The sequence below is a fragment of the Oncorhynchus gorbuscha genome, linkage group LG18, assembly GCF_021184085.1.
Source record: "Oncorhynchus gorbuscha isolate QuinsamMale2020 ecotype Even-year linkage group LG18, OgorEven_v1.0, whole genome shotgun sequence".
Classification (NCBI taxonomy): Eukaryota; Metazoa; Chordata; class Actinopteri; order Salmoniformes; family Salmonidae; genus Oncorhynchus; species Oncorhynchus gorbuscha.
Genome location: NC_060190.1, coordinates 14,116,276 through 14,139,514, shown reverse-complemented (window position 1 = coordinate 14,139,514; position 23,239 = coordinate 14,116,276). Strand labels below are relative to the sequence as shown.

General features: G+C 42.9%; 1 protein-coding gene across 1 annotated transcript; it reads left to right on the top strand.

The window, feature by feature from the left end:
- The first annotated feature begins 10,326 nt into the window (after positions 1–10,326).
- On the top strand, positions 10,327–15,457 carry LOC124004095 (keratin, type I cytoskeletal 13-like). Its single transcript, XM_046312875.1, has 8 exons — positions 10,327–10,821; positions 11,689–11,771; positions 12,117–12,273; positions 12,986–13,150; positions 13,440–13,565; positions 14,161–14,381; positions 14,810–14,856; positions 15,062–15,457. Exons 1-8 carry the CDS (start codon positions 10,411–10,413, stop codon positions 15,166–15,168), a joined length of 1,317 nt encoding a protein of 438 aa, XP_046168831.1. The 5' UTR covers positions 10,327–10,410; the 3' UTR covers positions 15,169–15,457.
- The last annotated feature ends 7,782 nt before the right edge of the window (positions 15,458–23,239 follow it).

Genomic DNA, 23,239 nt, shown 5'->3' with positions numbered 1-23,239 from the left:
CTCATTAAACATTTGTTCGTGGTGCCCCGACTTTCTGGTTAATTACATTTACCTTATTAGCTTAATCAGGTAATATTAATTACATATAATTTTTTTATAGAATAGCATGTCATATCCCTTAATCCGGCATAGCCAAAGACACGACAGGGGCAATCAATTCACCTATGGTGTCCAGGGCACAGCTGGGGGCAGAGGGTGGTCTATAGCAAGCGGCAACAGTAAGAGACTTGTTTCTGGAAAGATGGTAGATGTTCGAATTGTTTGTGCACAGACCTGGATAGTAAGACAGAACTCTGCAGGCTATCTCTGCAGTAGATTGCAACACCACCCCCTTTGGCAGTTCTATCTTGTCGGAAAATTTCATAGTTAGGGATGGAAATGTCAGTGTTTTTGGTGGACTTCCTAAGCCAGGATTCAGACATGGCTAGGACATCCAGGTTGGCAGAGTGTGCTAAAGCAGTGAATAAAACAAACTTAGGGAGGAGGCTTCTAATGTTAACATGCATGAAACCAAGGCTTTTACGGTTACAAAAGTCAACAAATGAGAGCACCTGGGGAGTAGGAGTGGAGCTAGGCACTGCAGGGCCTGGATTAACATCACCAGAGGAACAGAGAAGTAGTAGGAGTAGCTGAAGCCTATCAGGACTGGTCGTTTAGTGCATTCAGAGCAAAGCGTAAAAGGAGCAGGTTTCTGGACATGAGAGAATAGATTCAAGGCATAATGTACAGACAGAGGTATGGTATGATGTGAGTGCATTGGAGGTAAACCTAGGCATTTAGTAGTGATGAGAGAGATATTGTCTCTAGAGACGTTTAAACCAGGTGATGTCACCACATATGTGGGAGGTGGAACTAAATGGTAGGTTAAGGCATATTGAGCAGGGCTAGAGGCTCTACAGTGAAATAAGCAAATAATCACTAACCAGGACAGTAATGGACAAGGCATATTGATATTAGGGAGAGGCATGCGTAGCTGGGTGATCAATAGGGGTCCAGTGAGTGGTTGGGCTGGTTGGAGATACGGCGATCCAGACAGCTAGCAGGCCGGGGCTAGCAAGCTAGCAGAAGGGCCTTAGAGGGACGTCTCGACGGACGAAAGTCTGTTTTGGAATCTGCATACGGTGACGTCGATAGACCAGTCTTGATGGATTAGTAGGGTCCGGGTAGCAGGGGAGTCCAAGTCCAATTGGCAAAATAGGTACAGTATAGTGGCCAAAGAAATTGGCCGATGGATAACAGTCCAATATGCTCTATACAGCTAGCAGCTAGCAGGCCGCGACTAGCAGATGGTCATTCAGGGATGGTTGCCAGTTGAGTAACCCCTCGAGCAGATTACGTCATAGTCCAGTTGTAAAGGATCGGCGGGTTTCCGTGCCCCTTACTGGCAGTAGAAGGGGTCTGGGTATTGTAGCCCAGGAGTGGCTGATGGGCGTCTTTAGCTAGCCGGGAGAAAGGGCCTAGCATGGGCTAGCTCCAGGCTAATTAGTGCTTGCTCCGGGACCGACATTAGCCAGTACTCAGATAGCAGCTAGCTAGCTGCGAGGATCCAGGTGAAAATGTTCAGAGCTTGTGGTAGGAATCCTGGGATATGGAGAGAAAATAGGTTTGGTATGCTCTGGTTTGAGTCACGTTGTAGAAACTGGCGAGAGCTTTCCAGGCTAAAGCTGGCTAGCTTCTGTTGGGGGGGATTCCGGATTCGAGGTGAATAATACTTTAGAAAAAAAACAGATCCGCACCACATTGGGTGAGGCGGGTTGCAGGAGAGTGAAGTTTTGAAGTTGAAGTTGAGTTTTAGAAAATAATATATAAAAAGATATGCGAAGAAAACTATATAAAAATATATTTTACATGGGACAAGAGAAGACGAGGACAAACGACGTCTGACTGCTACGCCATCTTGGATTTCTGATACAATGAACCATTGCATTTCAAAATGTTGTATCAAGACTGCCCAAATGTGCCTAATTTGTTTATTAATAACTTTTCGTGTTCAAAATTGTGCACTCTCCTCAAACAATAGCATGGTATTCTTTCACTGTAATAGCTACTGTATTGGACAGTGCAGTTAGATTAACAAGAATTTAAGCTTTCTGCCAATATCAGATAAAGTTTATGTCCTGGGAAATGTTATTTTTGCTTACAACCTCATGCTAATCGCATTAGCCTATATTAGCTCAATCGTCCCGTGGATGGGACACCGATCCCGAAGAAGTTCAAGGAGCCTTTTGAAACTAGACTTGGCACTCTGGTATAGAGGTCCTGGATGGCAGGAAGCTTGGCCCCAGTGATCTACTTGGCCGTACGCAGTACCCTCTGTAGCGCCTTACATGCTGACCACACCACTTGCGTCGTGTGTGCGAGCGTTGCAAAATACATTTCAATAAAAATCTCCTCATTGGTTTTTAGGAGCATATACCCACATGGATGATTGTGTTTAATGCTTTTTGACCTGTCCCAAAATTAATATAATTGGTTCAGAGTTTGTTTGATATTTCAACCTGCGTGTCCTGATATCTTCTAGTTTGGGTGAAGAAAATCAACGTGCGAGCGATGGTGCATGAGCACGTAGACGCAGATGCCCGTCTGGTTTGGTCAGCATCTAACGGTCTTGCTCACATTGAGGGAAAGGTTGTTATTCTGGCACCACACTGCCAGGTCTCTGACCTCCTCCCTATAGACTGTCTCATCATTGTTGGTGATCAGGCCTACCATCGGTGTGTTGTCAGCAAACTTAATGATGGTGTTGGAGTCATGCTTGGCCACACAGTCGTGGGTGAACAGGGAGTACAGGAGGGGACTAAGCACGCACCACTGAGGGACCCAATGTTGAGGATCAATGTGGCATATGTATTGTTGCCTACCCTTACCTCCTGGGGGTGGCCCGTCAGGAAGTCCAGGATCCAGTTGCAGAGGGAGGTGTTTAGTCCCAGGGTCCTTAGCTTAGTGATGAGCTTTGTGGGCAATATGGTGTGGAACGCTGAGCTGTAGTCAATGAACAGCATTCTCAAATAAGTGTTCCTTTTGTCCAGGTGGGAAAGGGCAGTGTGGAGTGCAATTGAGATTGCGTCATCTGTGGATCTGTAGGGGCGTTATGCGAATTGGAGTGGGTCTAGGGTTTCTCGAATGATGATGTTGATGTGAGCCATGACCAGCCTTTCAAAGCACTTCATGGCTAGACGTGAGTGCTACGGGGCAGTAGTCATTTAGGCAGGTTACCTTGGCGTTCATGGGCACAAATGACTATGGTGGTCTGCTTGAAACATGTAGGTATTACAGACTCAGTCAGGGAGAGGTTGAAAATGTCAGTGAAGACACTTGCCAGTTGGTCCGTGCATGCTCTGAGTACACGTCCTGGTAATTCATCTGGTCCCGCGGCCTTGGGAATACTTACTCACATCGGCTATTATGAACATGATCACACAGTCGTCCAGAACAGCTGGTGCTCTCATGCATGCTTCAGTGTTATTTGCCTTGAAGTGAGCATAAAAAGCACTTAGCTCTTCTGGTAGGGTCGTGTCACTTGGCAGCTCGCGGCTGGGTTTCCCTTTGTAGTCCGTAATGCCACATCCGACGACCGTGCACTTATAGTGTGCACTTATAGTGTTAAAGCTGAGGAGAGAGGAACAACGAAAATGATTAGGCCATAGCATAATCTTCTTCGACATGGTTTTGTGAAAGCGCCTCCGGGCTTAGGAGTCCTTGTTGATCTGAAAAACAATTACACCTAGGAGTGGCACACTTTCCTGAAATCACCTTTCTATTGAACAAGGATGGGGACATACTTTACACATGTCCAAACAAGTCAAGGCAAAGACAATCCATAGACAGCAGGAGGGGTTGCCAGAAGAGCAAAAGGTAGGGAGCGGTGTCTGTGTGCACTGGCATTATCTGGTTTAGTCTACCCTCTGGCCATCACAACTGATTTAGGATGAACCGTTCCTTCCTAAGTTATAATTCATCAATTCAACTTGGTTAGTTGGTTAAAGCTAGAATCCTTAGTTGCTACCTCCATTTTTGTACTTCACAATTATTTATATGTACCCATTGATTCTTGAAGAATATGACTTATAAATGCTGCATGAGTCAGTTCAACTGTTGTACCCCATCAGAACCCAGAATATATGTTTTTTTTACCCCAATGTTTGTAAACAAAGTAAATGTAAGCCAACACTGTATAGCTTCAAAACATGGTTAAAACTATAATGTTGATATCATGGATGGTTGTTGCATCCGTAGATCTGTCTATGAATTTGAGAGTGGATACATTTCTCTAGGCCCATTCCTCAGCTTTTACAAAAACAGAGGAGGGGTGAGGGCTTTGTTATTGTTTCAACTATGGATTCTAGCTTTAAGGGCTTAAAAGAACAATATGTGCAGGCTGGCCCAAAAGCATTGCAAGGATTGTGGTCAGACAAGCATGGCTTACAAAACCACAACACTGGAGAGAGCAACTTATTTGCTACAACAAGGAGTGTCAGACAGTTATATTAGAGCTGTATGATTGGTCCCTCAATAACCAGTACTTTGTGACATAGGCTGATGTAAAAAGGGCTTTAAAAATACATTTGATTGATTGATTGATAACCTTGATACTGTAGTGTACGTATAGGTAGAAATGGTAGAAATTGACCAATAGGCCTATTCATGGGGGTAGATGCGTGTCATTGAATTTTAACTACTGCACACAGAGCAAGTGAACAACTTGATAGCCAGGGGGAAAGAAGACTAAGGCTGCGTTTAGACAGGCAGCCCAATTCTGATATTCTTTCCACTAATTGGTATATTGACCAATCACATTAGATGTTTTCACATCAGATCTTTTTAGAGCTGATCTGATTGATAAACAGACCAATTAGTGAGAAAATAAAAGTGGGCTGCCTGTCTAAATACAGCCTAAAATGTCTGTTTTTTGTCCCTGCTTAGACCTGACAAGACACCCTGAAGGTCTGAAGGTTTACGGAGGTCAGGGAGTAAAATGGAGCATTTATACTGTCTGTCTGCATCCTTTGAAGCCTAGTGCGTTCATAAGGTCTCAAATCCACATTTCAGTTCAGTTCAGTTCACAGAGCAAATGTGAGAGGACACCCTATAGCAGGGATCTCCTATTCCAACCCAATTGGCCAAAAGTAATCATTTTAGATTCCATTTCATGCGGCCCATGCGTGGTTAATTAAGACAGTCTTAATTAAGACCGTCTTACCAATAAATTACTGTATGTTAAGAAATCACATAAGATCATGGGAACACTTTAAATGTGTGTTGTAATGAGTGTTGCAATGAGTAAACAGTCTGTATGGCACAACGTGTGCATGAATTATGTCTGTCTGTTACTGTTTTCGCCTAGAGGACACAACATCTTATTCAATTTCCCCATCAGCTGTGTGGGCTTGAAAATAACTGCTAAGTACTTAGCCACTGGGCACAGATATCAATTCAACATCTATTCCATGTTGGTTCAACATCATTTAATTGAAATGACGTGGAAACAACGTTGATTCAACCAGTGTGTGCCCATTGGGTAGTAGTTCAGTAGCCATCTGTCAATACGCTGTGTCACTCATGAACAAGCGGAAAGTGTAGGGACTTGACAGGGACCTCCATCACACCTGTGTGAAGGCCACCTAAATTAAATTAAAGCGTGTTGACAAACAGCTAACATCAACCCACTCTGACCTTAAAAATGATAGAGAGAGAGTGACAGGGAGGGAGGGATAGCAATTATACTAAAGATACTCTAAGCCCTAAAGATACTCTCAGCCCTTCAAATTCAACTGGCTTTGAAAGCCAGCTCCATTGCATCTTTTCATTGTTCCCCTCTAATCATGGACTGATTTAGACCTTGGACACCAGGTGTGTGCAATTAATTATCAGGTAGAACAGAAAACCAGCAGGCTCCAGATCTTCTAGGGTAAGAGTTGAATAACCCTGCTCTAAGCTTCGCTTGGGTAACTTTCAGCAATGCTGCAAAACCTGTAAGCATCAAAACCAAAGGTCCAAAATAAACAAGTATTTTTTAATGGGGCAAAGCTATGATTATGAGGGTGGGGATGGGGAATGTGCTCCTCTCCAATCTTGTTCATTTGAAAAGCTATTCATGCTTTTTGAATGGAACATCATACAGTGCTTTTCATTAGAAAGTACATATTGTTCTGAATGGACCAGGTGGCTCCTTTGGAAAAGCTCATATTCTTTCATTATGTTTTTTGTTAATTCTCATTGAGGTCCACAAGTACTAATTTGAGGCTATTAGCGATTTGATTCTCCTAAGTAAAAGATTTCTGCATTGAGGATTGCCAACATTTAACTATTACAAGAGAAAGCTGTTTGTTATTTGTATTTGTATTCATTATGGTGACTTATGCTGCCTTGGCAGCAGCTACTCTTCCTAGGGTCCGGATTTTTAAATAAAACATTACAATTCATTACATTCATTACAGAATTCACAACACACTAAGTGTGTGCCCTCAGGCCCATACTCCACTACCACATATCTACAGTGCAAAATCCATGTGTAAGTGTATGTATAGTGCATACGTTATCATGTGTGTATGCATGTGTCTGTGCATATGTTTGTGTCACTTCACAGTCCCTGCTGTTCCATAAGGTGTATTTTTACTTGCTTTTTAAATCTGATTCTACTGGTTGGAAGTTTTTCTATTTTGTTGCCTTACAACCTGGAATTAAAAATGATTTTTGGGGGAGTTTGTATCATTTGATTTACACAACATGCCTACCACTTTTAAGATGCAAAATATTTTTATTGTGAGACAAACAAGAAATAAGACAAAAAAAACAGAAAACTTTAGTGTGCATAACTATTCACCCCCCCAAAGTCAATACTTTGTAGAGCCACCTTTTGCAGCAATTACAGCTGCAAGTCTCTTGGGGTATGTCTCTATAAGCTTGGCACATCTAGCCACTGGGATTTTTGCCTTTTCTTCAATGCAAAACTGCTCCAGCTCCTTCAAGTTGGATAGTTCCGCTGGTGTACAGCAGTCATCCCACAGATTTTCAATTGGATTGAGGTCTGGACTTTGACTAGGCCATTACAAGAAATGTAAATGTTTCCCCTTAAACCACTCGAGTGTTGCTTTAGCGGTATGCTTAGGGTCATTGTCCTGCTGGAAGGTGAACCTCTGTGCCAGTCTTAAATCTCCGGAAGACTGAAACAGGTTTCCCTCAAGAATTCCCCTGTATTTAACACCATCCATCATTCCTTCAATTCTGACCAGTTTCCCAGTCCCTGCCAATGAAAAACATCCCCACAGCATAATGGTGCCACCACCATGCTTCACTGGAGGATGATGTTCTCGGGGTGATGAGAGGTGTTGGGTTTGCGCCAGACATTGCGTATTCAGTCTCATCATACCAGAGTACTTTCTTCCATATGTTTGGGGTGTCTCCCACATGCCTTTTGGCAAACATGTTTGTTTATTTTTGGCTTTTTTTCTGGCCACTCTCCTGTAAAGCCCAGCTCTGTGAAGTGTACTACTTCAAGTGGTCCTATGGACAGATACTCCAATCTCAGCTGTGGAACTTTGCAGCTCCTCAGGGTTACCTTTGGTCTCTTTGTTGCCTCTCTGATTAATACCCCTCCTTGCCTGGTCCATGAGTTTTGGTGGGCGGCCCTCTCATGGCAGGTTTGTTGTTGTGCAATATTCTTTCAATTTGTTTTTATAATGTATTTAATGGTGCTCTGTGGGATGTTCAAAGGTTCTGATATTTTTTTATAACCCAACCCAGATCTGTACTTCTCCACAACTTTGTCCATGACCTGTTTGGAGAGGCAGAGCAGTGCTTTATTATGGACAGACTTCTCCCCATCTTTGCTAATGTTGTATCAACATGTTGTGACCGTAACATTTTACGATCCAGGGTTACTCCAAGCAGTTTAGTCACCTCAACTTGCTCAATTTCCACATTATTCCTTATGAGATGTAGTTGAGGTTTAGGGTTTAGTGAATGTTTTGTCCCAAATACAATGCTCTTGTTTTGGAAATATTTAGGACTAACTTATTCTTTGCTACCCATTCCAAAACTAACTGCAGCTCTTTGTTAAGTGTTGCAGTCATTTCAGATGCTGTAGTAGCTAACGTGTATAGTGTTGAGTCATCTGCATACATAGACACACGGGCCAGTGGCATGTCGTTAGTAAAGATTGAAAAAAGCAAGGGGCCTAAATAGCTTCATCCACATTATAGAAGCGGGTGTAAAAGCCATAGAACATACGTTTTTTGAGCAGCAGACTATGATCGATTATGTCAAAAGCTGCACTGAAGTTTAACAAGACAGCCCCTGCAATCATTTCATCATCAATTTCTCTCAGCCAATCATCAGTCATTTGTATAAGTGCCGTGCTTGTTGAGTGTCCTTCCCTATATGAGTGCTGAAAGTCTGTTGTCAATTTGCTTACTGTGAAATAACATTGTATCTTGTCAAACACTATTTCTTTCCAGAAGTTTACTAAGGGTTGGTAACAGGCTGATTGATCGGCTATTTGAGACAGTATTTTTTAAAATTACTATTGTTATGTGTCACATGCAGTCACAAACACAATAACACTTTCTCAAAGTGTAAACAAGTGTGTTATTCTGAGGTTATGACGAAATAATATTAATCAGAACAGGGATTGAAAGATAAGGGATGCAGTGTATTGTGTTTGAATGTTTAATTTTCCTTAAACAGCTATGAAGGCATAAGAATGTGAACATACAGTACATAGAACTATGAAGGTGTGTTAGTAAGTGATTAATTAGCCTACCCACACAGATATACCATAACCACAGTATGGCAAAGGCTTTATAGTAATGGATAATGAAAATGATACCTAAGCATGACTTGCAGCCTTCCGTCAGATATAATCATACAACTTGCTATTGAACATATAATAGAGTTTGATTTCCCAAAAGACTGATGGATTGAATTCAGAGGTGAAAAGTACATCAGTATCAGTAACCGTTAGGGGCAAGTAATAAGAACAACGGCAGTTTGTGGTTGCTTTCTATTTTACATGCTAATCATATCATTGCAAATGTCTTATACTAGAGGACATGTCTGTGAAAACGGATGGCGAAGACACCACCTGTGCTGGCAAGGTTGTGTTTACGCTCAACACCTGGGAAACACCTAGCTCGTGATTCACACTTTGCACCTGTTGACAAAATAACAGAGACTTGAGTTTGACGGGAGAAGATGTCTAGTGGCCCGTATACCAACACTGGCCTACGGCAGAAGCCAAACATGAAACCAGTTTTCTGTGTAATTCAGTTCATATCAATGGCATATCAATCTTTCTAATAAATGGTACATCAATATTTTTAATAAATGGCATGTCAATCTTTCCGCATGCTATCTGTGCTAAATTAACTCAATATTACGAAGGTGTTCCTAATGTTTGGTATACTCAGTGTATATTAGTGTGTTTCTGTGTATTGTTTTGGCCAATCCACAAATACCTGTATTTGTGCAATAATGGGCAACCAACTATAACTTTGATGTGCAGTTTAGAGAACCTTTTGAAGGTAATTGTTATTGTATTCCTGAAGTCTCTCTCATATCCTGAATGCCCTCTTGATTCAAGTGACATCTCTATAACAATTTGTAACTTCCTATTTGAATCTTTAACATAGTAAACCATCAAATAAATATCAGGGTAACCATTTCATAAATTCCTCTTTATCAACGTCACATGTCACGTCACCGACTACTTTTATGGTATGATGATCAATGCATTTACATTTTCTAAATGGAAAACCTATATTTGGGAGACTTCTAAACCTGTTACCATTACCCTTGAACATAATATAATTGCCCAATAACATTTGAAAAAGAAACATAATATTCATGAAATGTACAATTTGTATTTAAAAAAATATTTATGATCCTTCCATCTCTCCAAAATATAGCCTACCAACATGAGCATGTCATGTGAGCTAGCCTACTGTTCTACAAAGTTTAGGTAGAGGAGCCTATTTTCTGTAGCCTACATTTTTCGGTGACTACAGAGGGGAAAGCAGACTTTCTGTTGAGGGTTCCAGTCGTTTGTCATCTCTTAAAACGTGAGCTACTATCTTATCTTATTCATAACTTGCTTATCTGAAGTTTATCATGCCGTGACAGATGTCAGACTGTACAAGGAAAGTGAAAACAATTATGGAGGCAGAATGCCAGCTAACTCTCACGCGCACCACACCTTAGTTCCCTTTTTTAATGAGCTGACTAAGGACACACCTGTTGGATGCCTAATGAATATCTATTCACGTACATAATTATCTCAATGCGACATCCAGCCGCTCCCACCTCCAAGGGGGTATATATTCTGCTATCAGGCTTGAACTGGTTCACCACCAACTCTTCGAAGTACCACTCCGGGTTTTGTCAGCTCTACATACCCATCATCACAACGTCGCCATGAGTGCTTTATCACTTCGAAGTTATGGAGGCAGCCGAGGCTCATCCTCCATGTCTCTCGGAGGAGGGTACCAGAGTCGCATCGCATCACGGGCACCAAGCGTCTATGGAGGGGCAGGGGGACAGAGTGTCCGCGTATCTTATGCTTCCGGCACCAGGAGCGGTTTCGATCTGTCCAGTGCACTTGGAGGTGACAATGGCAGCTATGGTAGTAATGCAGTGTCGGTCAACGAGAAGGCCACCATGCAGAACCTCAACGACCGTTTGGCCACCTACCTGGAGAAGGTGCGCTCCTTGGAGACGGCGAATACTCAGCTCGAGCGTCAAATCCGCGAGTGGTACGAGAAGAAGACACCGGTCATTAGAGATTACAGTAAATACGAAGCTACTCTTGCCGACCTGCGCAGAAAGGTGAGTAATTCTTAGGGCATCATAAATACAGTATATTGCTATATTGAGCGAGATTGATATTATTACATTTTGTTTCATCAACCTCACCCCTATTTACTATTGTGTTTGGATGAAGTTTTCTATGATGAGAAAAAATAAAATTAGGATATATAATTTACAAAAGTAAAATGTCTAAACATTTCTACTCAGGCAGGAAACAACATATATTCTCATATACAATTCAGTTCTAGCTTACAAGACACAAGTCATACGTTCATTGACTGACTGCATCTATGAAGCTGTCAGGCTGCAATATAAGTGTGCCCTCAGGATGTGAATTTGTAAACCCTTGACTTTAATAGAGGAAATATACAACGTTTACAGTAGTGATGGATTATAGGACTTACATGTCATGAGTGTTGTTTAGTATATTAGCCTCTATTGAAAGAAAGCAATTACCAAAAAAAAAAGGGCTTGGCATGTGAAACCACTTCTGTTCAACTTATCTCCCTGTCAACATTTACATTCACACTCACACTCATGCCGCCTACATTACTTCTTTCAAACGGGAGAGCCGTGAGCGTGATGACGACACGGATTGAATCATACCACTGTTCAATAGCATCTTGTATTATTTCATCTGATGTGATCCAAGTCATGCTGATTATTTTCATTTCCCATACATAACGGTGTGGCCTTTGTCATAGCTAGGCTACAGTATATATGCGTGGGTAGGAGGCGAATCAATAAGTTACTAACACACTATTATAGCTCTGATAGGCTCCTCCTTATCACGCAAGCAAATGATGTAATCATTGTGATAGGGCTGACTGTGTGTGGTTGTCTTCCTTTTTTATGTACCAACCATTTTTGTTGTCCTGTTCTCAGATCAGTGCTGCCACTCTGAGCAATGCCAGTATCCTCCTGCAGATAGACAATGCCAAACTGGCAGCAGAGGACTTCAAAGTCAAGTGAGTACAAAGGGTCTATAAGATGGAAGCAGCAAACAACCGTTGAATTCATCTCGGAATAATACTTTAAATCAGGATTGGAATGGGAACTATACGTCATATGTAAACTTGAGTCATGCAACTTTTATACCATTATTACAGTATGAAGCCACACCTACTATAACATTACTCAAGGTCAATGAGCCCATGACGTGATGTTAAATGTCACATTACTGTACACCTTAGATACATCATCAGCGGTCAACTGCACATAAAACTGGTCTGACTGGATTTGTGCCATTTGGTATGTTTACTGTTGGCGGCAACTGTTAATAATGCTGGTTAACTCCATTTCCCTCTGGAAAGGTTTGAGAATGAAATGGTTATGCGTCAGTCAGTGGAGGCAGACATTTCTGGACTGAGGAAGGTTCTGGACGAGTTGACCATGTCCCGGTCAGACCTGGAAATGCAGATTGAGGGGCTGAAGGAGGAGCTGGTCTACCTCAGGAAGAACCATGAGGAGGTGGGTGTTCCTCAGGGCACTGTAGGGGCCTTGTAAGCTCCTACCAAAGCCCCTCTTTTATCATACCATATTCCCAAGAGTCATGGCACAGCCCTGTCAATAGCAAGACCTCCCCACAGTTCAAAATTATTATACATTTTACCTAGATGAAAACAATGTGGTTGTGAGAGTCAAATGGAGTTGTCAGAGACATAATTCATTCTCATCGCATGCCAAGCAGTGTTGTCTTTGGCTGTATCAATGACAATGCAAACAAGAGATCAAACAGACCTTGTTTGGAGTGTCTGCGCTGTCTCTGTTTGGGTAGCTTTAAAGCTGTCAGCAAATTTGTCACAAGCCCTGCAGCAGTATGGAATAGATGTTAAAACCACACTTGAGATCACATGGTCACAAGTATTATTTCATGTTAGATTACCTTGAGTGTAAGTTATCATATACTTACTTTAGGGCGGTTATACAGAATGTCAGAGAAGCTGACGGAAATACACCATGAACACTGTATCTAGGTTATGAAAGATGGGGTTGAACCTGAGACACCACCTGTCTGTGACCCAATTTGACCCCACACCCCTATGTAATTGTGCTAGACAGTTTCCCTGTCTGGGACAGTCAAGTTGTATCTTATCTTACCCAGTGACAGCCTACCCAGTGGCAACCTCCATTGGCCTCTCATCTGGTGTTGACCTCTGTCATCACTCTGTGCCCCTTATAGGAGATTGCTGCCATGCGGGCTCACTTGAACGTCAGCTCAGTGAACGTGGAGGTGGATGCAGCACCCCAGCAGGACATGGCGTTGATGATGGAGGAGATCCGAACTCAGTATGAGGGCATCACCGAGAAGAATCGCCGCGAAATGGAAACCTGGTACAAGGGCAAGGTGAGGAGAAGAAGAGCCCAACCTTGTCTAGGGAGAAACTCTTGATCCATCTGTTCTGTTTTAGATAATATGAAAATGCACATCTTAAAAGGAACACTATGTCCTATGAGGGTAGTATTTAAAAGTGCTTATAAACAACCAATTACTGTGATCACATACTTGAAGCTATCTTATACTTGTTTGATCATGTCAATATAGAGATATCAGACCACAGAGAATGACTTTTGTGCATATTACCAGTACAAGTGGAGTTACACAACCCTTACCGTGTTCCTTCTGTACATCCCAGTTTGATGAGCTGAACAAGGTGGTGACCCACAGCACAGAGACCCTCCAGACGTCCCGCAGTGAGATCAACGAGCTCAAGAGGACCTTTCAGGCCCTGCAGATCGAGCTGCAGTCCCAGCTCAGCCTGGTGAGGAAACAAAAGCCCCCTCAACCACCCTAACGTCACACCCCTCTCTGCCTCCTAGTTGATGCTAGACGTATGAGTTTGAGTTAGAGCTAGACTAGGTGTAATTACTGTAGATTACTCGGAATTCGGAAATACATGACATTTACAAGATTCCACCTTCAGTTGAACAGTACAGTACAACTGACACCTCACAGTAAAAACATGATAATTTAGACCTCATAAATACATTCCTACCCTACGGGTTACATATGAGTCCTCAGGTTTACCTTTTAGAAACCGAAGATTATGGATTAGTTACAGAGAGAGAAGAGAGAAGCAATCAGTTAACTCAGAGCTTTGTAATTATTACTAACTATAATAATAATTCATTTCATTTTTGACAAGCTCTTTGATTGATGGATATATGTGAAGTTGAGGATAACCGTTTTTGTTATACCACAGCTGTGATCCTCAAAACTGAGTTCTAAAAACATGTGCTCACCAGGAACTTCACCTCAATCATTCACTGATGTCAGCATGGGTAGCCTAAATCAACACCACTTGTTGAATCGTCTGAAGTCTTTAACCCTTCCTCTTCCTCCCTCTCTCCCTATAGAAATCAGCATTGGAGGGACAGCTGAATGAGACCGAGTCCCGCTACAGCATGCAGCTGAACCAGCTCCAGGGCATGGTCAACAGCCTGGAGCAGGAGTTGGGTCGCATGAAGACGGACATCGAGAGGCAGGCTGGCGAATACCGCATGCTCCTGGACATCAAGACCAGGCTGGAGATGGAGATCGCAGAGTACAGGAGGCTGCTGGACGGAGAGGATGTCGGGTAAGGAGAGGAGAGGAGAGAAGAGAAGGCTGCAGAACCCTAAGTTACATCCCCAATGGGATTTACATGGGCTTCACATCCCCAATGTAAATTATAAATGTGCATTTTACATACCCAATTACAAATCAACCCCTCCCCTATCCCTTTGACACACCACCTGCTGTAGGCACTTTGAATCTAAAAGGATTGGATAAATGCAAGAACAATGGTGAGAATATTAGTAGAGTGGAAGATGGAGCAATCATCATTACGCTAATGACCTACAGCAGCCTATCTGATCATTACAGATCTACAAGAAGTGCACATGGGAAGGGGCCAGGGGTCAATTTGGAACTGGGCAATAGAGACTGTGTTACAGAGTAGAGGGATTAATGTAGAGTTGTTCAATATGAAGGTACTTAACACTTAAACTATCTTCTTCTCTCCAGGAGAGCTGTCATCACCAAGAAGGTTGAGATTGTCGAGGTCAAAAAACGTAAGTAGAGCGAGACCATTTTCTATCATATCAAATTCCATATTGATTGAACCCAGCGGTAGTAATTGTGAAGCACTCTAGAACACAAAGGATTTGGTTGATTTGAATGTGTTAAGGTGCTATGTGTTCTCATAGCTCTGTGCTTCTCCTCTTTAGCTATGCCCAACAATAAGTGTACTAATGGTTATTTGTCCCTACTTTGTAGCTGAGCCAGTGGTGACAAAGAGAGTGAGGACGGTGATTGAGGAGATGGTTGATGGAAAGGTGGTCTCCCGTACAGAGGATGTGGAGATGGAGGTCCCGAAAAAATAGATCCCTTGCCCACCCAAACCCACCTGTCATTAAAAGCCTGGTTCCGCCTACAGCTAAAAGGAATACCAGGAATGTTAAAATATTTGAATCTCCTCTGGATGGCATCGCTTTGGTGTTGCCTGTATGCTCGGTGAATGTACAGCACTGTGCAATCTTTGATAAATTGACCATATTTGATATTTAAATTGACAAAACAAACATGCTTTTGAATATCATTATTGATCAAATGATAATGTATGATGTTTGGTTGAATTGTCCCAAAATACATAATAAAATATGTTTCAATATCTACTGTATTTGATCATTGTCTATTTGTTTTGAGCATGATCTCTCAAATAATTTTTCCTCTCAGTCCACTGTCTTATCATTGGAAAATAACATTGTTCAAAAGGGGATGATAAAATATCAAGGAACATTTAAAGAGATTATCTTATAACTTTTTTCTTATCTTTTCTTACCAAGATGGCATAGCCATCAGACGTCCTTTGTCCTCGTCTTGTCGTGTCCCGTGTATATATATATTTCACATCTTTCTTCGCATATCATTATAGATTTTATTTTCCAAAAACTCAACTTCAAAACACTCTCCTGCAACCCGCCTCACCAATTTAAAAGAAAAAAAAATAATTTATCTGAAATCCAGAATAGAAGCTAGCCAGAAGCTAACCAGAAGCTAGCCAGTTTACTGGCTAACGTTAGTATTCAGCAAACCACGGTTTGTAGTCATCAGCTATCCTTTAGCTCAAAAAGCTATCGCCAGTTTTGTACAACGCTACTCAGACCAGAACACACCGGACCTATTTTTCTCTGCATATCCCTGGATTTCAACCGCAAGCTCTGGACATTTACAGCTGGATCTCGCAGCTAGCTAGCTGCTATCCGTGTGACTATTGGTTTACGTCGATCCCGGAACAAACATCAATTATTCTGGAGCTAGCCAGCTGAAGAGTTCCATCAGCCACTCCTGGGCTACAATCACCTATCCGTTCCCGTTTTACTGCCGTTGCGGAGCCCTACCGGTCCTTTCTTCACTGGACTACCGACGTTATCTGCCCGAGGGAGTTATCCAACTGGCCCCTCCGTCGCGACGTTACCTGAATGCTCATCTGCGGCCCGTTAATCGTTAGCTGTCTCATCGGCTGCTATCTGAATAAGTCTATTGGACAATTGTTCTTGGGTCACTATAACTATATCTATTTTGCCAATTGGATTGATCCCCTCTACCACACGGAACCCCACTAATTTACCAACGGAAACGCATGAGGTGGCTAAAAACAGACCTCCATCCTATGCTAGCTTGCTACCGATGGCCCGGCTAGCTGTCTGAATTGCCATTACCCCAACCAACCTCACTACTCACTGGACCCTTATGATCACTCTACTAAGCATGCCTCTCCTTAATGTCAATATGCCTTGTCCATTGCTGTTCTGGTTAGTGTTTAGTGTTTATGTAGAGGTGAATCCAGGCCCTGCAGTGCTTAGTTCCACTCCTATTCCCCAGGCGCTCTCATTTGATGACTTCTGTAACCGTAACCCTCAATCTCACACAAATTATCAATGAACCTACCAGATACCACCCCAAAGCCATAAACACGGGCACCCTCATAGATATCAATCTAACCAACTTGCCCTCTAAATACACCTCTGCTGTTTTCAACCAAGATCTCAGCGATCACTGCCTCATTGCTTGCATCCATAATGGGTCAGCGTTCAAAAGACCTCCACTCATCACTGTCAAATGCTCCCTGAAACACTTCAGCGAGCAGGCCTTTCTAATCGACCTGGCTGGGGTATCCTGGAAGGATATTGATCTCATCTCTTCAGTAGAGGATGCCTGGTTATTTAAAAAAAATGCCTTCCTCACCATCTTAAATAAGCATGCCCCATTCAAGAAATGTAGAAGCAGGAACAGATATAGCCCTTGGTTCTCCCCAGACCTGACTGCCCTTAACTAACACAAAAATATCCCATGGCGTTCTGCATTAGCATCAAACAGCCACCGTGATATGCAACTTTTCATCGAAGCTAGAAACCAATATACACAGGCAATAGAAAAGCCAAGGCTAGCTTTTTCAAGCAGAAATTTGCATCCGGCAACACAAACTCAAAACATTTCTGGCACACTGTAAAGTCCATGGAGAATAAGAACACCTCCTCTGCTGCCCACTGCACTGAGGATAGGAAACTCTGATTCAATAAGCATTTTTCTACGGCTGGCCATGCTTTCCACCTGGCTACCCCTACCCCGGTCAACAGCACTGCACCCCCCACAGCAACTCGCCCAAGCCTTCCCCGTTTCTCCTTCTCCCAAATCCAGTCAGCTGATGTTCTGAAAGAGCTGCAAAATCTGGACCCCTACAAATCAGCCGGGCTACAATCTGGACCCTTTCTTTCTAAAATGATCTGCCGAAATTGTTGCAACCCCTATTACTAGCCTGTTCAACCTCTCTTTCGTGTCGTCTGAGATTCCAAAGATTAGAAAGCAGTTGCGGTTATCCCCCTCTTCAAAGGGGGGGTGAGACACTCTTGACCCAAATTGCTACAGACCTATATCTATCCTACCCTGCCTTTCTAAGGTCTTCGAAAGCCAAGTCAACAAACAGATTACCGACCATTTCGAATCCCACCATACCTTCTCCGCTATGCAATCTGGTTTCAGAGCTGGTCATGGGTGCACCTCAGCCACGATCAAGGTCCTAAACGATATCTTAACCTCCATTGATAAGAAACAATACTGTGCAGCCATATTCATTGACCTGGCCAAGGCTTTCGACTCTGTCAACCACCACATCCTCATCGGCAGACTCGATAGCCTTGGTTTGTCAAATGATTGCCTCGCCTGGTTCACCAACTACTTCTCTGATAGAGTTCAGTGTGTCAAATCGGAGGGCCTGTTGTCCGGGCCTCTGGCAGTCTCTATGGGGATGCCACAGGGTTCAATTCTTGGACCGACTCTCTTCTCTGTATACATCAATGATGTCGCTCTTGCTGCTGGTGAGTCTCTGATCCACCTCTACGCAGACGACACCATTCTGTACACTTCTGGCCCTTCTTTGGATACTGTGTTAACAACCCTCCAGACGAGCGTCAATGGCATACAACTCTCCTTCCGTGGCCTCCAATTGCTCTTAAATACAAGTAAAACTAAATGCATGCTCTTCAACCGATCACTGCCTGCACCTGCCCGCCCGTCCAACATCACTACTCTGGACGGTTCTGACTTAGAATATGTGGACAACTACAAATACCTAGGTGTCTGGTTAGACTGTAAACCCTCCTTCCAAACTCACATCAACCATCTCCAATCCAAAGTTAAATCTAGAATTGCCTTCCTATTTTGCAACAAAGCATCACTCACTCCTGCGGCTCATGCAAACATAACGTTGTAAAACTGACCATCCTACCGATCCTCGACTACAAAATAGCCTCCAATACCCTACTCAATAAATTGGATGCAGTCTATCACAGTGCCATCCGTTTTGTCACCAAAGCCACATATACTACCTAGCACTGCGACCTGTACGCTGTCGTTGGCTGGCCCTCGCTTCATATTCCTCGCCAAACCCACTGGCTCCAGGTCATCTACAAGACCCTGCGAGGTAAAGTCCCCCCTTATCTCAGCTCGCTGGTCACCATAGCAGCACCCACCTGTAGCACACGCTCCAGCAGGTATATCTCTCTGGTCACCCCAAAAATAAATTCTTCCTTTGGCCACTTCATCTTCCAGTTCTCTGCTGCCAATGACTGGAACGGACTGCAAAAATCTCTGAAGCTGGAAATGTGACAGGTTAAAGGAAATATTCATAGCCTGTTATACATTAAAAAGTATTAGTAAGTTCATAGTATGTGAGGATCTTAAAACATCTAAGGTTAAAAAGATCATGCATTCAGTATTAGTGGATAGAGATTGATAACATTCATATAATTGTGTTAAAGTTAAAATCCGTCAAGCGTACAAAGGGTACGAATTGTGAGAGGAATGTGTAAACGTTATATTGATTACTTTATTTTGTGGTGCCTAATGGAAGGGTAAAAGTGTTCATCTGTAATCTACTAAATGCTCTTAATCTATGAGCCTAAAATCGATTGCTCTGGTCTCCACCCATGAGGAAACAAACCGTATCACTCGTGATTATTTCTCCCCTTTTCAGGTACGTTATTGATGATAAAAAAAGAAGTAATTTAAATGCAATAACTCGCTAACATGTCAAGAGTGTTTAAGGTGTGTCTTAGTAACATCTTGAGGAAGTTAGAATTAAGTTTGCAGAGAGTAATATGAGCCCTGCTAGGTTGTAGCGAAGAATAGCTTCGTACTTAGAGTAGCTGCCATTTTATGTCGATTGTGAATGAACATGTGCGTTGTTAATAAGATATTTTGCGGTGTTATTTGTATAATGGTTTTTCAAATACTTTATTGCCTGTTGATAAATTGAATTATGGTTTACTGAGTTAAAGCTTTGTGCTTAACAGTTATATTGAAATTAGTATCTGTTTCAGTGAATTACAGTGTATACTGTTGTGACTTGAAAAAGCCTTGTACCCTAAAGACTATCTATTTCCTGTAGATCTGTTGTTCTGTAAAATGTGTTACTTTTGTAAAATGATTGCACTAAAAGTTATTATTGAGGAAATTATACCGTATCACTCTCGTGATTATTTCTCCCCTTTTTCAGGGGCGTAACAGAAACACTCGTCTCCCTCACTAGCTTTAAGCACCAGCTGTCAGAGCAGCTCACCAATTACTGCACCTGTGTACATAGCCCATCTATATTTTAGCCCAAACAACTACCTCTCCCCCTAATGTATTTTTTTTTGCTCCTTTGCACCCCAGTATTTCTATCTCTACTTTGCACATTCTTCCACTGCAAATCTACAATTTTTACTTGCTATATCGTATTTACTTTGCCACCATGGCCTTTTTTAGCCTTTACCTCTCTTATCTCACCTCATTTGCACACATTATATATAGACTTATTTTTCCTACTGTATTATTGACTGTATGTTTGTTTTACTCCATGTGTAACTCTGTTGTTGTATGTGTCGAACTGCTTCGCTTTATCTTGACCAGGTCACAATTGTAAGTGAGAATTTGTTCTCAACTTGCCTACCTGGTTAAATAAAGGTGAAATAAAAAATAAATATATAAATATCAGTTTATTTTATACTATTACATTTACATTTACATTTAAGTCATTTAGCAGTTCCATCCAGAGCGATTGGGTGCATTCACCTTATGACATCCAGTGGAACAGTCACTTTACAATAGTGCATCTTAAAGGGGGGGTGAGAGGGATTACTTATCCTATCCTAGGTATTCCTTAAAGAGGTGGGGTTTCAGGTGTCCGGAAGGTTTTGACTGCTGTCCTGGCGTGTGAGGGAGTTTGTTCCACCATTGGGGGGCCAGAGCAGCGAACAGTTTTGACTGGGCTGAGCGGGAGCTGTACTTCCTCAGTGGTAGGGAGGCGAGCAGGCCAGAGGTGGATGAACGCAGTGCCCTTGTTTGGGTGTAGGGCCTGATCAGAGCCTGGAGGTACTGAGGTGCCGTTCCCCTCACAGCTCCGTAGGCAAGCACCATGGTCTTGTAGCGGATGCGAGCTTCAACTGGAAGCCAGTGGAGAGAACGGAGGAGCGGGGTGACGTGAGAGAACTTGGGAAGGTTGAACACCAGACGGGCTGCGGCGTTCTGGATGAGTTGAAGGGGTTTAATGGCACAGGCAGGGAGCCCAGCCAACAGCGAGTTGCAGTAATCCAGACGGGAGATGACAAGTGCCTGGATTAGGACCTGCGCCGCTTCCTGTGTGAGGCAGGGTCGTACTCTGCGGATGTTGTAGAGCATGAACCTACAGGAACGGGCCACCGCCTTGATGTTGGTTGAGAACGACAGGGTGTTGTCCAGGATCACGCCAAGGTTCTTAGCGCTCTGGGAGGAGGACACAATGGAGTTGTCAACCGTGATGGCGAGATCATGGAACGGGCAGTCCTTCCCCGGGAGGAAGAGCAGCTCCGTCTTGCCGAGGTTCAGCTTGAGGTGGTGATCCGTCATCCACACTGATATGTCTGCCAGACATGCAGAGATGCGATTCGCCACCTGGTCATCAGAAGGGGGAAAGGAGAAGATTAATTGTGTGTCGTCTGCATAGCAATGATAGGAGAGACCATGTGAGGTTATGACAGAGCCATGTGACTTGGTGTATAGCTTGAATAGGAGAGGGCCTAGAACAGAGCCCTGGGGGACACCAGTGGTGAGAGCGCGTGGTGAGGAGACAGATTCTCGCCACGCCACCTGGTAGGAGTGACCTGTCAGGTAGGACGCAATCCAAGCGTGGGCCGCGCCGGAGATGCCCAACTCGGAGAGGGTGGAGAGGAGGATCTGATGGTTCACAGTACACAGTACTATAGGTCAGGGGTGTCAAAATCATTCCATGGAGGGCCTAGTGTCTGCGGGCTTTTGGTTTTTCCTTTCAATCAACACCTAGATAACCAGGTGAAGGGGGTTCTTTACTAATTAGTGACCTCAATCAGGTACAAGGGAGGAGTGAAATCCCACAGATGCTCGGCCCTCCATGGAATGAGTTTGACACATTCTGTAGTGTAATAATGTTATCTTTATAATAACATTTAGTATATATTTGATATCATTCAATTTCACCCAAACATTTAACATGCTCTTTCAACAAATGCACATTACATGATAGTATGATTCAGTATGATGTCATTAACAAATCAAAACGGACAAATAAATAGGCAGCGAAACCTCTAAAGAAACAAAATCCTGGGACTGTCACGCCCTGACCCGAGAGAGCCTTTTTATGTCTCTATTTTGGTTTGGTCAGGGTGTGATTTGGGTGGGCATTCTATAATCTGTTTTCTATATTTCTTTATTTCTATGTTTTGGCCGGTATGGTTCACAATCGAGGACAGCTGTCTATCGTTGTCTCTGATAGGGAATCATACTTAGGTAGCCCTTTTTCCCCTCCTTCAGTGTGGGTAGTTTACTTTTGTTAGTGGCACGTTAGCCCTGTAAGCTTCACGGTTGTGTCTTCGTTTGTTGTTTTGCTGGCGACATTTTAAACAAAAGAAAAATGTACGCTGACCACCCTGCACTTTGATCCACTTCTTTCGACGGCCGTGACAGGGACATTGTCAAAGGACGGTTAGTCTAATGGGTGTGGATCCCAGCCCTGTACATGTAGCATCTTTTGCATCTATAAAGTTTGATCTCGCTGATGACACTGAAGCAGTCAGATATCTCCAATAAAATATATGATTTGAGGTCACAGTCTAAATTCCCCAAACAAATCACTTTAATTACAGATGATTACAAAGATACTGGAGTCAATAAACAGGGAGGTGAACAACTCAATTGAACGGTTTCAAGTTCCAAGGGTGGGAAGGAACTGAGGTAATAAAAGCATTGTAATGGTGAAGTCTTATTGGGACAGGGTGGGACAAGACCAATATAAACAGTGTGACTGAGGACAGTTGAGTAAGACTCAGAGCTATAGTATAAACAGTACTCTATGTAATGGTTCATGCTTGAGCCGGCCTGTTATTGAGTTAGGAGTGAGATTGGAGACACTGAAGAACGGGGCGACAGGTAGTCGAGTGGTTAAGAGCGTTGGGCCAGTAACTGAAAGGTCGCTCTTTTGAATCTCTGAGCCAACTATGTGAAAAATGTGCCCTTGAGCAAGGCACTTAACCCGAATTGCTCCTGTAAGTTGCTCTAAATAAGAGTCTGCTAAATGCCTAAAATATATATGCACTGCTCAAAAAAATAAAGGGAACACTTAAACAACACAATGTAACTCCAAGTCAATCACACTTCTGTGAAATCAAACTGTCCACTTAGGAAGCAACACTGATTGACAACAAATTTCACATGCTGTTGTGCAAATGGAATAGACAACAGGTGGAAATTATAGGCAATTAGCAAGACACCCCCAATAAAGGAGTGGTTCTGCAGGTGATAACCACAGACCACTTCTCAGTTCCTATGCTTTCTGGCTGATGTTTTGCTCATTTTTGAATTCTGGTGGTGCTTTCACTCAAGTGGAAGCATGAGACGGAGTCT

Excerpts from the sequence above, each read along its gene's own strand:
- LOC124004095 (XM_046312875.1), top strand. The coding sequence starts at position 10,411 with ATGAGTGCTTTATCACTTCGAAGTTATGGAGGCAGCCGAGGCTCATCC. Across the intron at positions 12,274-12,985 it reads TCAGGAAGAACCATGAGGAG|GAGATTGCTGCCATGCGGGC; the intron begins GTGGGTGTTCCT and ends TGCCCCTTATAG. Across the intron at positions 14,857-15,061 it reads GATTGTCGAGGTCAAAAAAC|CTGAGCCAGTGGTGACAAAG; the intron begins GTAAGTAGAGCG and ends CCTACTTTGTAG.